General features: G+C 40.9%; 1 protein-coding gene across 1 annotated transcript in view; it reads left to right on the forward strand.

The window, feature by feature from the left end:
* The window catches only part of FREM1 (FRAS1 related extracellular matrix 1), a 117,010-nt gene that overhangs the window by 86,778 nt on the left and 15,648 nt on the right, over positions 1-14,584 (forward strand). The window contains exons 28-32 of the mRNA XM_032776043.2: positions 3,613-3,742; positions 5,564-5,636; positions 10,340-10,489; positions 12,429-12,667; positions 13,957-14,136. Of these exons, the coding sequence (XP_032631934.1) occupies positions 3,613-3,742; positions 5,564-5,636; positions 10,340-10,489; positions 12,429-12,667; positions 13,957-14,136 (772 nt within the window). The remainder of the gene's footprint in view (positions 1-3,612; positions 3,743-5,563; positions 5,637-10,339; positions 10,490-12,428; positions 12,668-13,956; positions 14,137-14,584) is intronic.

Raw genomic sequence — 14,584 nt, forward strand, 5'->3', positions numbered from 1 at the left:
TGTTTTTTACAGTGCCAATATTTGTAATAAAAATAAATATAAAGTGAGCACTGTACACTTTGTGTTCTGTGTTGTAATTGAAATCAGTACATTAGAAAATGTAGAAAACATCAAAAATATTTAAATAAATGGTATTCTATTATTGTTTAAAAGTGTGATTAATCACGATTAAATTTTTAATCACTTGACAGCCCTACTCATAACCCAATCACCAAATAAAATTAATTGGCAGCAGGTTTAAAACAAATAAAAGGAAGTTCTTCTTCACACAGCGCACAGTCAACCTGTGGAACTCTTTGCCTGAGGAGGTTGTGAAGGCTAGGACTATAACAGGGTTTAAAAGAGAACTGGATAAATTCATGTAGGTTAAGTCCATTAATGAATATTAGCCAGGATGGGTAAGGAAGGGTGTCCATAGCCTCTGTCAGAGAATGCTGATGGATGGCAGGAGAGAGATCACTGGATCATTGGCTGTTGGGTTCACTCGCTCTGGGGCATCTGGCTTTGGCCACTGTCGGTAGACGGGATACTGGGCTAGATGGACCTTTGGTCTGACCCAGTATGGCCGTTCTTATGTTGTCATGTTCTTATGTCCTTTTAGATTGAAGAAATACAAAGGAACAGTTTTCAGTTAAATGCCACATTTCTCACAGTACATGACCATGGGCATGCATGCACACACTCTTATTTTCCCCTTTACATTGCCCTTTCAGAGAGGTAGAAAAGGACTTTAATGTAAATGAGAATGAGGCCCATAAACTTAGAGTTCAAATACTGCCTTGGACCAGGTTGTCAGCTTCACATACATGCTCTTGCAGCTGGAGGTCACCCTAGGCCTTTGTTGAGAGCAATGGCCTTTCCAAAGCAATAAATAGAAAACATCAAGTAATAAAAACTCTGTGGGCTATATTTTTCTTGGGTAGATTGAGGGGAGAAAATACAGGGACCCTCTTCTTCCCAACATTTTAACAGGCACCCACTGAAGTTTCACCTTAGCCTGGGATAAACCGATGAATCCAGTGTGTGTGTGTATTAGTTGATATGATACTGGGGAATCAGTTCATTTGTTTCCTTCATTTCAGCTAAAATGTTCTCTTCTAACAATAACTAATGAAGGAGACAATATCACTTTGGAAGTAAATTAAGCTAACCGGAATCAAGACCACTTTAATTCTGAATGAGAATGTCCATACAGGGGTTTAATGCAATTTAATTTATTTAGTTTTCATTCACACTTTTAGTTAATTCAGCAAATAAGCAAAATTCTATGTGGCTAGAAATGTTTCTATTTTATTTCTGAAAATTCAACCGAGTGTTCAGCCAACTTGTTTAATTTGAAGTGAGCAAGAAAGATGGCCAGGACTATCCTACATGTGCTACACTTGGTGTACAAACCAGACCCCGTGGAATTAAAAAAGAAGGGAAAAGAGAGGTGGTTGGTTTCACAAGAACTATCTGAACACTGCTTCACCATGGAGTAGTGAGAAAAGGCATCGATAGTTGGGGTTAAAGTTAATGCAGTACCAGACTATGTCAATAGATGTCTCTATAGTCAACCTCATATGAGTATGGCTAACCTAGGCACTTTGTTATAGCACTATACAAGCTCAAAGATGAATAATCATTGTACACATTTTTTTCACTATGTATATAAAGGGCACTCACCACCATTTTGATGCAGCCAACGCTGGGGTGGAACCTGGGTGCTGTTGTATGTCAGTACCAATGCAACACATCTTTTTAGGAAGGAAGCTGAAGAATAACAGCTTCTAACACTGAGAATTCAGGGGGAATTTTAGAGAGGTAGAATGTATAGTAATTAACTGGACCGGAGTATGGCCGGGATACAGGGTGTTGGTTTTTTAATGAAAAACTCGAAATTTAACATTGCATTCAAATGGTGGAGTTGAGTTTATTTGAATGTGTAACACTCAAAAAACTGTGGTGACTTGAAAGTGCATATCATTTCAATAAAAGCACAAACATTTATTTGAATGATGCTGAATTACTACAGGATCAGACTTTGAACATTTTCTGAAATATGGATAGGCTGAGGGTGACTACTTTTATTCCTAGTGCTATACAGTGTGCTTTACAACATGTGAAAAATTAAAGGTCCCTGTCATATGACTCTTAGCATGTACCTTGGGCCTTCTTTATGTTGGGGGAGTTTCCTGGCATAGTTTCCAGAATAGCAATATCTATTCTGCTATATTTGGTCTGGTATAATTTAGTTATTCCAAAATAACTCCCTTGTATTGACAATGAGTTCTGAAATAAAAGTGATTTTATTCAGGATTAATTGGGTGAATAAAATCATCTTTATTTTGGAACTGAGTGTTCTCATGGGGGAGTTATTTCAGAATAGCTATATTGGAATAGTATTTGTGCTATGGTTACGCCAGACAGTTTCCTCATGTAGAAAAGCCCCGAGACAAGGACAATACTCAGGAAATCACATCAGATGCAGTAAGGTGTAAAAAAATTGCCAAAGAGGAGCTCAGTGCAGGAATGATGGATGATTGACATTGGGGTTTCAAAGCACTCACGAATGCATCCTCGGGGTCCCAGTGCTCCACAGAAATATGCAAATACCTCATTGCTCTTCTTCAAGGCATACATGTATAATATCAATTTTTATCCTTTAAGCCTCTGATGTGAAACCATTTCCAGCAGACCCCACGTTAACATTACACCTGATATTATAGACAGTCTGTACATTACAGACTTTACAAATTGATTCAGAAGGGGGTTGTTTTCCCATTAGTGCCCAAGGCTGTGTGTGTGTGTATGTGTTTAACATCCAATAGCACTAGAGATGGTCATCCAAAAGTTTGGAAGCTTTCTAGATAATGATTCATAAGTGGCATACCTGAGGCATTCTCTCATTTCATCTCTGACTCTTCATTCACGCCCTTCTTTAAGCTCAACCCTTCAAGAGGGTTCATCCCATGTTTTTCTCCACAACCATTCCCAGCTTGTGACTTTACAAGTCCAGCCCAATTCCCTCCTAAGAAATTCTATGGGGCATTTTAGACAAGATTTGAATTCAGCAATTTGTGGGGGCTGGTTGGAAAGGCAGCCAGAGTTGCCTGTGGGAGGAGTGGGGCATGCTGAGTGGGTAAGGGGGCTGGATCCAGGCACAGCTGTAAGAAGGAAGAGGTGATGATGCAGGGAGAATACTGGAGAGTCACAGTAAAAGAAAATTCAATGGAGGGAAGAAACAGTTGCCTTATTTGAAATTAAGCAGGAGAGAAAGTCTGGCTTAGCCAAACAGCTCTTAGGATCAGATCATGGCCCCATTGAAGTTCATGACGAAACTTGTACTGACTTCAGTGGCCCTGAGAAGATGTTCACATTTGGTTCAGTGGGTAGGTGAAGACTCAGTTGGAATTCTTAATTTATTTAACTGTTTCTCCTATCTCTAATTAACACAATCTCACAGACAAACCCACTGATCTGAAAACAGAAACACTGTGTGTGTATTCACTGAATCAACAATCAAGAGAGGAATGTCACCTGTACCAAAGCCGTAGTCAGCAGTCAGCAGGAGGGATCCCTGTGGACTGCAAAAGAGTTTTTCACACAGATTTTCTTTTCTCCCCCCTACAGTCTGGAACTGAGGTGGTCTCAAATTGAAATGCAACAGGCTGAGTACATGGTGTGTGAGAATGTGGGAATGTTGTCTTTGAAAATCACCAGATCGGGGCACTCCACAGACTCTGCCTTTATTGCAGTGAAGGTGAGGTTAAAAAATAAAGTTCGGGTTGGAAGTGAATAATGGTCTGAGGCAGTTGCTTTCCTTCTTATAAATACATGAGCTGTTTGATTGTGTTGGTACACAAGTAATCGTGTGCTATATCAGCATAAAGGCCATATGGTTCAAGCTGTGTTTGTCAAGACCCTGTTCTTGCTAGTAGAGTGCTAATACAGTTTTTCTGGCTAGGATAGCATGTTTTTGTTCAGCAGCTTATAACACAGCTAGATCAGGAGTTGTAGACTGATGGCAGTAAATAGCTCTAACTGAAAACATAGAGTCTGATCCCATCCTCGCTGAGGACAATGGAAATTTTGCCATTGATTTCAGTGGGGGTAATTTTGGATCCAAAATGGTGTATCTTAGGCTGTTTTTCCCTTTATCATGCATAGAATTGTTTACACCAGTGATTCTCAACCTATTTATCATTGTGGGCCGCACATGCAGCCCACAAAGTGTTACCTGGGACGCAGATTGAGAACCAGTGTCCCCCGTCTAACACCCCATCCCAGACCTGTATGCTCATGGGCTGCAGCTATGTGCTAACTGGGCCATATGCGGCCCGCAGGTTGAGAACTGCTGGTTTACACTCTAAGGGTCATATTCTGGTTGGTACTGAGCATATGGCACTTGTAGGCCAGATAAATCAAGCCCAGAAGTAAGAATATACGATGGAAATTGGCCTCCCAAATTCTATCTCTCCTGAAAAGTCATGGAGAGCCATGATTCCCTATGCTTCTGCGTGTATATGTACATGCCCACCCTGACGAGGCAATGGTGCCCATGGATTGCCCTGCACACAAACTATTTCTACTCTCAGTAGAAATGGGAGCACAAGGCCCCGATGTGAAGGGCTGGATACTGGCACAGAGTAATGCTGATGTTGTAATGTAACAATGCACTGTTTGGGTATATCCATACCTTAGCCTGTGCTCCTTCCCGTATTTTTGCCTCACACCCCCTATCATCCACATGAACAATCCTCAAGCATGTGCTTATTTGCACTTTGAACTCATGCTTGCTTGCAGAGCCAGAGGTGTGGTTTAAAGCCCGAGCAGTGTTTTATCTTGGGCTGGAACCACCAACTTTGCAGTGAGGATACGAGTGGCGGTAAGATCTCTCAACATCTGATAATCCTCAAATGCCCTTCCCACAATTCCCTCAAGGGACAGACAAATTCTCCTGCAATTGACCCAATTGACCAGGAAAGAATCCCAGAGCATATGAGTGCACAGAACTATGGGATATACTCCCGCCTACACACACACGGGTGAGTCCAGAAACAGTGAGAACACAGTAATGCAGAAAGGCTGTGGGGATGCTTTTACTCTGACTAGGCTAACCCCAGTTCCAATCACCCAGGCCAACTGTACAGTGTACAGTTTCAGAGAGCTATTATATCTGCCTGTAGATGCCACCTATAACTATGGCCCCAGATTTCGCTGAATAAAAATGCTAAATGATGCTATTTATGTAGTGATTTGAGAAGTGAAAGGACAAGATGCACAATAAGCTTTTATATTATGACTTTTAACCCAAAGGCGAGGTTGGAATTAGGTTTTTTTTTCTCCTGTTTAAACTGGCAAGATTTATTTTTCTTCCTATTTCTTTTCTCACTCAAGTGTCACAGTGTACTGTACAATACTGTGTATGCTTTTGAGACCTCATAGATAGAATATAGTGATGAATATCCATAGAAGGTTGCAGCATTCACTAGAATGCATTGATCTGGTTAAATAGGCTAAAAAGATTTGGAAAGATCGAGCTTCTCCATTGTTTGGTACTTTCTGTTTAATTTCTTCTTAGGTTATTGAAGTGACTGCTACATTGGGAAAGGATTTTACTGTGACTCCCTCTAAGCTCATTCAGTTTGATCCAGGTACGCGGTGGTATATCAGTTTTAATTTTACACTGAATTAATTAATTGTGAAAGGTATTATATTGGAGAGCAAAGTCTTTTAACGCAACTTTTCTCAAGTTCTCAACTTTTTCCTTTCTGAGGCTTCCTCATCAAGCTATAAAAACTCCATGGCCCACCTGTGCCACAACTGTTTTTTTGCATACAGAAGCCTGGGCCAGCGTTAGGAGGTAGCAAGCAGGGCAGTTGCCCAGGGCCCCATGCCACAGGGAGCACCACGAAGCTAAGTTTCTCAGGCTTTGGCTTCAGCCCTGAGTGGTGGGCTTCGGGATCCTGGGCTCAGCCCCAGGCAGTGGGGCTTCAGATTTCTGCTCTGGGCTTCAGCAAGTCTAATATCAGCCCAGTTTGGCGGACCCCCTGAAACCTGCTCGTGGCCCCCACAGGGTGCCCCGGAACCCTGGTTGAGAGCCACGGTTTTAACTCATCAGTTGAAAAAGTAAAGCAGGGTCATTGGAGTGCAATCTTCCCCACCCTAAATGCAAACTACTCAATGGACTGCTCAGTCTCCATCTCCTATCATTTCTTGGCCTTTCTACTGAGACCACCAACAAATGTGGCAATTACTGCCAAGCATAATGGAAGCTTTGTTGAGGGCTTTCACATTTTTATCATTTGTGTCTGAATACTAAATTGTGGGGGGACAGGACTCCCTACAGTTGCTTCTAATGTGGCTCCTAGAAGAGAATTCCAAATGGCACAGACAATATTTATTTTCTGATGTGAGATGATGTAATTTTCACTATGCTCTTTTTAACAAGATAGGTGCTTATCTGCTATCCTTTGCAGAAGTACAGGATGTTAGTTTAATGAATAACAGAAATGGAAGAAGTGTTGCTATATGAGTACTATCATCTACACATTTTTGACTTGGCATTTGAATTTTGTGATGCACTTCATACAGCTTCCCTGTGGTGCACTTTCCTACTGAGATGATAAATGTCCTGAACTTTCACCATGACTGGAAATTAACTTCTCACCATAGATCCAAACACAAAGTGTATCTTCTTGACTTTATCAAGCTGCTCATGTAGCTGGGGAGACTATGTAAATTTGGTTTCACATGGTACTGCATTACTGCTGAGAGAACATTGTATAAAATTATATGCAGTGATTTATTCCCCATAAAAGTATAGTTAATAACAAATTAAGATTTCAGATGAGGCTAAACCAAAATCCCAGATACGAACATGTCTGAAGTTTGGGTCCAGATCCAGATTTGAATTTTGCAGCTTGAGGCCCTTCTCTAGTTAAGCCAGGATCTGAGCTAACACTACAGTAGTGAATGTAATGGAGTCATATATAGTAGAATGGTAAAAGCTACGCTTCAGTGCCAATTCAGGTATGAAGCATGGCTAACTGGATAGTGAAAAGAAGGATAGTCTTGTGGTTAAGAAACTAGAATGCATTTCAGGACATCTGGATTCAGTTCCTGCCTTTCCCACAGAATTCCTGTGTGACCAAAATCTTTATGAGACAGGTTGAGATTCTCATCCTTGCTCTGACCCTTTTATGCCAGGTAAAATGGCCATAGCAGTGTAAAGGAGCTCCTAAAAGCCCTGGATCCAGGTTGGGGAGGATTCCCCTGGCAAGGAATTGCAGAAGGCAGCCATAAGGTCCCCCTAGAAAACCCTAATGTAGGGATTCCAGGCAGTGGTGCGGCTCGTAGGGCAGCCCAGAGAAGCTGCTGTAATTTAGATAGGTGCCAAAGCTGTGAAGCAGCCCCAGATAGGGAAGGTGCAAAGAGGCTTAAAGTCACCCTAAACCACCTTTGCCGCGGCTGAGTTCAGTGCTGTGCCTCTATAAACAGAGCTTTGGAGCAGAGCCCAGAGCTGGAGCGCAGAGCAGCTCTGGAGCAGTGGAGCTGCAGGTTTTTGCCTGGAGCTGGAGCGGAGCCGAAGCACAGCTCCAAAGCCCATTTAAAAACCTGTTTTTTCACATACAAAGAATAACTAGGCAAGAGAACCCATTTGCTTTCAAAATTTCCTCCTTTGCAGATGCAGGCCCAAATTGTCAGCACTAACTGTGCCTGTGCATATTTTTTAGACATAATCTAGGACTTGACTTTTGGAAATGTGGCCCACAGAGTTCAGACAGCAGCTTGAAATGCCCATGGAGATTATGCCAGTGGTGCCAGGAGTAAGATTTCAATTACAAAACATCACCATAGTTATAAAAGAAATGAGAAATATCGTCTGTGGCAATCTCAAACAAACAGCACTTGTTTCATGGGGAAAATAGTCCAAGCACTTATCTGCATCTGGAAAAACAGACGATAAGGGGGAAGTGATAAGCGAATTCCAACCCAGCCATGTGGAGTCTGCAGTGGGGAATCTCTCAGTTGGAATCTCAGCTTTTGTTATGAAAAAAGGCAATGCAAGCAGTGTTTTGGCTACCGAGATGCCATAGGACTGCAGTATTTGCCTGGCTATCACATAGGAAAATTTGTGACAGTTAAAAGACTAATCGTCAAATTAAAAATAGCTAGAAGTGTTTCAGCTTTGGCGTAATGGGGAAGCACAAGTAACTTCTGGTCTTTAGAGACAGATTAGGGAGGCTCGATGGCCATAAAGCAGTAAACACAATAGGTGGGAGAATTGTTCATTTTCCTAGCACACCTCTGAAATCACTGATTCTTCCCAATAGCTGACAGGAGTATTCAGCACAGAGGCAGGAATAGACGGATGGAATAGCAGAAACAGAGTCTGATCAGATAAAAAAATTGCATGAAGGGCACTCCCTCTGTGGCAGTTTTGGCAGAAGAGTGGATGTTTTCTACTTTGGATAACAGTGCAGAACCAAAGACCTTGTCGTTAGACTTTTTATTTTAAATTAAAAGATGCAATACAGGATGTTGAGACTGGTATAAAAAAACAAACAAGCACCCTAAATGCTTTGGGTCCTAACTACCTAGGAGACCACCTCTCCCTCACCAAATGCCTAAGATCAGTTGATGCACTCAAGCTACCATTCTTTAGATTAAAATATCTAGAGGTTGTGAGCAGAGTATTTTCAATGCAGAGCCCTTAACTGGGATATGCTCCCCTCCATTGTCCAGCTACTCTGGGAAACAGATGCTCTGAACTTGGGGCAGGGAAGTGTACATTGATTCACCCTGAGGTAGGACAGGTCACTTTACTGTTGTTGTCCTCCTCTGGGGTTCCCACCAGAGGTGGAGGCTCTTTTAGTTTGAGTGGTATTCCATAAGAGGTCTGCAGGTGGAGGCAGGCTATGGGATATGCTGATTTAGCATATCCTACCCCTCTTTTCCAGCCAGCACCCCTCACTTGTTGTACTGCATGAACTCCCTACATATGCTTTCCATGCTGGCTTATTCCCCTTCCCACAGGCAGATTGTCCCTCTTGAAAGTCCTTTGTCTAGGTTTACACTGGCAGAAGCCTCAAATCTGTTGATGTTCAGGGCATAGTGTAAAGTAATTTATTTTCTCAGGCTTCATCTTGAGAGGATGCTGGTGTTTGGGTTTATTTTTAATTTGTGGGGAGAGGTCTAATTAGTTAACATTGGTGAACTAATTTGATATGTATTTTAAAAAAGTGCTCACAGACCACTGTGATGGACTCATTAAATAAAAGTAATAAATTACAAATTAAAGTTAATGGTGGCATAGGAGCCAATCCAAGCTGATTGAAGTCAATGGGAGTCTTTACATTGATTTCAGTGTGCTTTGGTTAAGAGCCAATAATCTCAGATTGGAGATGCAACTGAAAGGTAACTAGGAAATGGAGATCAAAACAAATGGGAGGCCAACAGAGGCAGCATAAAAATTAATATTGCATTTATGTATCTTACTCCATGCATACGGAACATCCATCTTAACTCTGTTAGTCAGTTTTGTACACAAAAATAGTACTAATCCAAGAGGCTTGTATAACAATAATGCCCATTCTTGGATCTGGGTCTGACCAATTGAAATTCAACTTTTCTGAATGGAATTGTTTAAAAGAAGACCTTTGCATTCACCTCTAAAGCCTTTTGTTGTGTGTGTAAATATATGTGTGTGTGTGTGTGTGTGTATACATACACTCACACACACACATATATATATATATTATATATATATAAATATGACACATTGCCATTTAACATATGATTATTTATTGGTCTTTCAACTAATAACCAGAATAACCCTTTACATTAGAACTAGAATCTGTTCTCATTTTCACTGGTGTAAATCTGAAATAACTCAATTAAAGCCAGTGAATTACTCTAAATTTGTAACAGAGAACAGAATCTGGCTTTTGAAGTACAGTACTAAAAGACAGTGTCATTTTTGATTGGTTATGCAAATTTAAATAATTGTAGCATCTCTAGAATTAAGATTCTGAGATAAAAAGAATACATCACATTGATCTTTAAAATTGCAACTGAACCCCTAAATCTATGTATTGTAGCCATCATTTCCCAAGTCTAAGGCAGCTTTTTATTACAGTGTATGCACATGAACTGAATCATCATTGTCCAGGAACAAATTTGGTCTTTTAGTGTTATTTGGGAGAACAGCAGGAGTCCAGTCAGTTGGTATGAGCACAATACCATACACAAGCTATTCTATTCTAGCTGTAGACATGTTAATTAATATTTTTTTTGACACCCAGATTGATTGAAATAGCAATTAAAGAGTAATTAAAATGTTTACTTCTGGTAGGAATGTCAGCTAAGATGTGGAATATAGCAATTACCTATGACGGATTAGAGGAAGATGATGAGGTCTTTGAAGTAGTTCTGAACTCCCCTGTGAATGCAATTCTTGGCACCAGGACAAAAGCTATAGTGAAAATTCTGGACTCAAAAGGAGGTATTCTCTTTTGATCATCATCTTTAAAATCTGGAGCAATCTTGGCTGAGTAGCTACTTACTTTCAACAACACTTATCTTCAAATCAAAATGCTTAATTTTTAAAAAAAAAGAAAACAGGATTGACAGTTGCAGACCCGTTTATTCTCTCACATAACTGTATTCTTCCTCTTAGGAAACACAGCATAAAGAAAGCAACAAGTACAAAAGAAAAAACCTTTGCTAAGAACAAGTGTGTTAGATTTCATCATTCTTCATTATTTTCAAAGGAATTTATTTAGAAGGTCCATTAAAATATTTTTCTGATGATTGTATAATAGTTGTTGCACTCCTTTGGGAAAGATGTCAGAAAAAAATCTAACAACTGAACCCAGCCCTTAAAATAAATTCTGTAGTATCCTACTGGTTTGACCACTTGTTCTACAATACTGTAGTATTTTTCAGTGATTAAGTGTGGAGTATTTTAATGTGGAAACAGCTGAGGAAAATACAAATAATTATCTAGACAGCTAAATTCTTTGAAGATTGAAGAATATTCTTCTCTCTAGTTGCCTAGCAGAACAGCATTACTCATCGATTATGAAAATGAATTTTGGTTAGTTTTGCAAAGGTCATTTTTAAAGGTTCAGGGTCTGATTTTCTGTTTAGTAACTAGGGTGACCAGATGTCCCAATATTAGGGGCTTTGTCTTATATAGGCAATTATGCCCTCTCCTTCCCCCCCCCCCCCCCCCCGCAATAAGCATTCCAATTTTTCACACTTGCTATCTGGTCACCCTACTGGTAACACTGATGTAAATCCAAATTACTCAGCTGAAGTCAGAGATTCATCAGCGTAAAACTGGTTTGATAGGAAAATAAGACCATGTCAAAACATGAAAAGGAAGGCACCTGGGACCAACTGCCTGCTGCTGGTTCAGTGATAGGAAAGATACCTGGGCTTTATAAGGAAGAGAAGAATGGACAGGAGAGGGAGAGATCTTTGTGTGAGAAATAATCAAACAGCTGGGGATTGCAGCTGGAGACAAAGAAGAGTAACTGGGGAGCTGTTTGAGGTGGTGCTGAGCTCCTGATAGGACTCCTGAGGGAAGCAGCTGGGGAAGCCTTCTGAAGGTGTGGCCTGAGGATTCACAGAGCACAGGTCCAAGAAGAGGAGCTCAGTAATTCAGAGGACTCCAAAGGGAAAAATTATAAGCAGCAGCTAGGGAGGGCTGAGGAGTTGTGTTACCTGGGGAAGTTGAAGAGGAGAGGAACCGTGAAAGGGAATAGATAGGTCTCATAAAGGAGGGGTGGTGCCCAGTGGAACACCTGAGATACTATATTTGGAGCTTCAAAATAGACAAACCTTCAGGAAAGCAGGTTTTGTCCCAGTCTCTATGTGAGACTGGGACAAAAGAGACTATGTTTGAGCATATGGTAGGGGCACTGGTGTGTGTGATGGCGTTGTTGAACTTATTGATCATCTCCTGGGTGAAGGGAAACTGAGGCCAGCTGCTGCAGAACCATGTGAGGGTCAGAAGAGGGTGCTACAGCATATATGTGCTCATTTACAGAGCAGCAAAATTTTGTTTGGGATGAGAGAAAATCATTAGGGTCTAAATATTACCAAAATTGTTCATTATACCTGAAAATCTGTGGACCAAATGTGTACCTTCAAGAGGTACCTCTTAGTGCATTTGATTTTCAGGGAGTTGATTTTATTTACTTGTGCTAAAGTATTTATACATTTATTACTCACAGACAATACTATCAATGAATGCTCTTTTCCTCTCCGTAAACAAATGGGAGAAATGAGGACTAGTGAATAAATAGCAAATCTGCAACATCAGATGAAAAATCATCCAACTTTTAATGACAAGCTGTTTCAGTGCCCTAGTCAATGTGACCAGCTATCTGCTCATGTAAAATGAACTGACCATCTGCCATTTTGTATGCTTTCAGGTCAATGCAGCTCTTTCCACTCCTCTGGCCAAAACAAGCACAACTTATGGGGGACAGGCACATTGCTTCCAGTTTCCTCAGGCTCCTCATCACCCTTCAACCCTGGCACTGTTCACTTGGAAGGAATCCCTCTGTCCTCTTCCAAAGAGATAATGGTGCAGAGAGGGGATGTGTTACAGGAATTCAACTTGGTGAATCTCTCAAGGATGAGGCTTAGAGCCATCAGAAATGGCAAAATAGTAAGGCAGATCTATTATATGGTGATGAGATGATAATATAGATTTAAAGTAGTGATCTTACCTGAATTTACAGTAACTAGAAAATCTCTGTGCATTCAGTGGATCCAGACTTAAGAGCTTTTTAAGAATATACTGTATCTTCTGAAAGCCTTGTCACTGAGGATCTGTCTGTGTGTGAAAGACAAATGGAGTTAAGGAAGGAAATGTATATCAAACAACAAACCAAAAAAAGATTCCGATGGGGGTAGATTCTCAGCTGGGGTAAATCAGCAGAGCTCTATTAAAATTAATGGAACTAGGTCAATTTACAGGAGCTAAGCACCTCATCCTGAAAATAAACAAGGAAATAAAATTTATCTAAATTGGAAAAAACAGTGTAGACACCTCATTAGACAAATTTCATGTACACCGATTTGATTGGGACATGACTGTGATCTTTAACTGGTTATGTAAATGGACCTTGAGCACACCTGTGTGTGTCAGGCCTGGTCTACATGTAAAATGTAAGTCAACACAGCTATGGCACTTGGAGGTGTGAAAAATCCACACCCCTTAGCACTGTAGCTGTGCCAATGTAGCTCTCAGTGTAGACACAGCTTGGTGGATGGAAGAATGTTTCAGTTGACCTAGCTAATGTTTCTCAGGGAGACGGAGTTCTACGTGACAGAAAAACCTTTTCTATTGATGTAGGCTGCCTACGCTATGCAGTTATGCCGGCATAGCTACAGTGCCATAACTATGCTATTGTAGTCCCTGTAACATAGAACATGGTCTCAGTTTAATTGCCCACTTTCAGATGTTGTCCACCTCCATTGTAGGGGGAAAAAATTAAAACCAAGAATAAAAAGTATAGTGTTTGCTAACCTAGATTATCCACCACCAGCCACCCCATGAGACATTCATGAAAAGCTTCAGATAGCTACCTGTATATTGTGTAGATACGTCAAACTCATTTCACTGTCTGGCCTTTTCAGGTTCATCCTTCATCTGTGTTAAGAAATGGAACCAATGTAACTTTTAAAGTAAGAATATTATGGTGTGGCTTCTTCTATGATTCTTTCCTTATTGTGTCTTACCTTAGCTGCATGTACAACAGCTTTAATAATTTGATTAGTTAATACCGACTGCACTTTCTCATTCTCTTTGTCTTTTTCTTTGGGGGTCTCCTCCCCTTGACAATAACTTGTGTTTCAAAATTCCTTTCCATTTTTGTGAGGAGAATTTTGAAGTGGCTTATGAATGATGATCCACTCTTTTTTTTTTTTTTTTTGGTTACTTTAAAAATCAAGTATCATGGATTGGTCTCTCTCAGAGTAGAGGCTGACACCTCATCAGCTAATGCAAACAAGGCTAACAAGTCAATAATTAACCAAGGGCAGACAAAGATAAATGTGATCTCCTCCAGGAAGACAGAAGTCCCACAAGCTGATAATGCAGAGTTGATGTCTGAATCACACTCTAGCCAACAGGTATGAAAACCTTTTGTTTCATATGAGCTTTCATCATCGATTTTAACTTAAGTTGTTATCTAAGATGATTTAACACCTCTGAGATCTCCAGTCCAACCCCACCCCAACCTCCAATATTTAGCCAATACACGGATAAATTAACAACTCAACCCATTTAGCTTTTGCATGTCACCATAGGCACCGACTCTATGAGTGCTCTGGGGCTGGAGCACCCAGAGAAAAAAATAGCAGTCTTGTGGATCAGCGCTTCCTGCCCTCCAGCGGGCCCACCAATCCGCTCTTCCTACTCCCTCCTAGTGCCTCCCGCCCACCATGGATCCGTTGTTCAGCAGTGTGCAGGAGGTGCTATGGGGGAAGGGGAAGAGATGGGGCAGGAAGAGGCGGGAGTGAGGGCTTGGAGGAAGAGGTAGAGTGGGAGCAGGATTTGGGGGAGAGCAGGGGTTGAGCA

This window comes from Chelonoidis abingdonii, chromosome 6 (assembly GCF_003597395.2).
Source record: "Chelonoidis abingdonii isolate Lonesome George chromosome 6, CheloAbing_2.0, whole genome shotgun sequence".
Lineage (NCBI taxonomy): Eukaryota > Metazoa > Chordata > Testudines > Testudinidae > Chelonoidis > Chelonoidis abingdonii.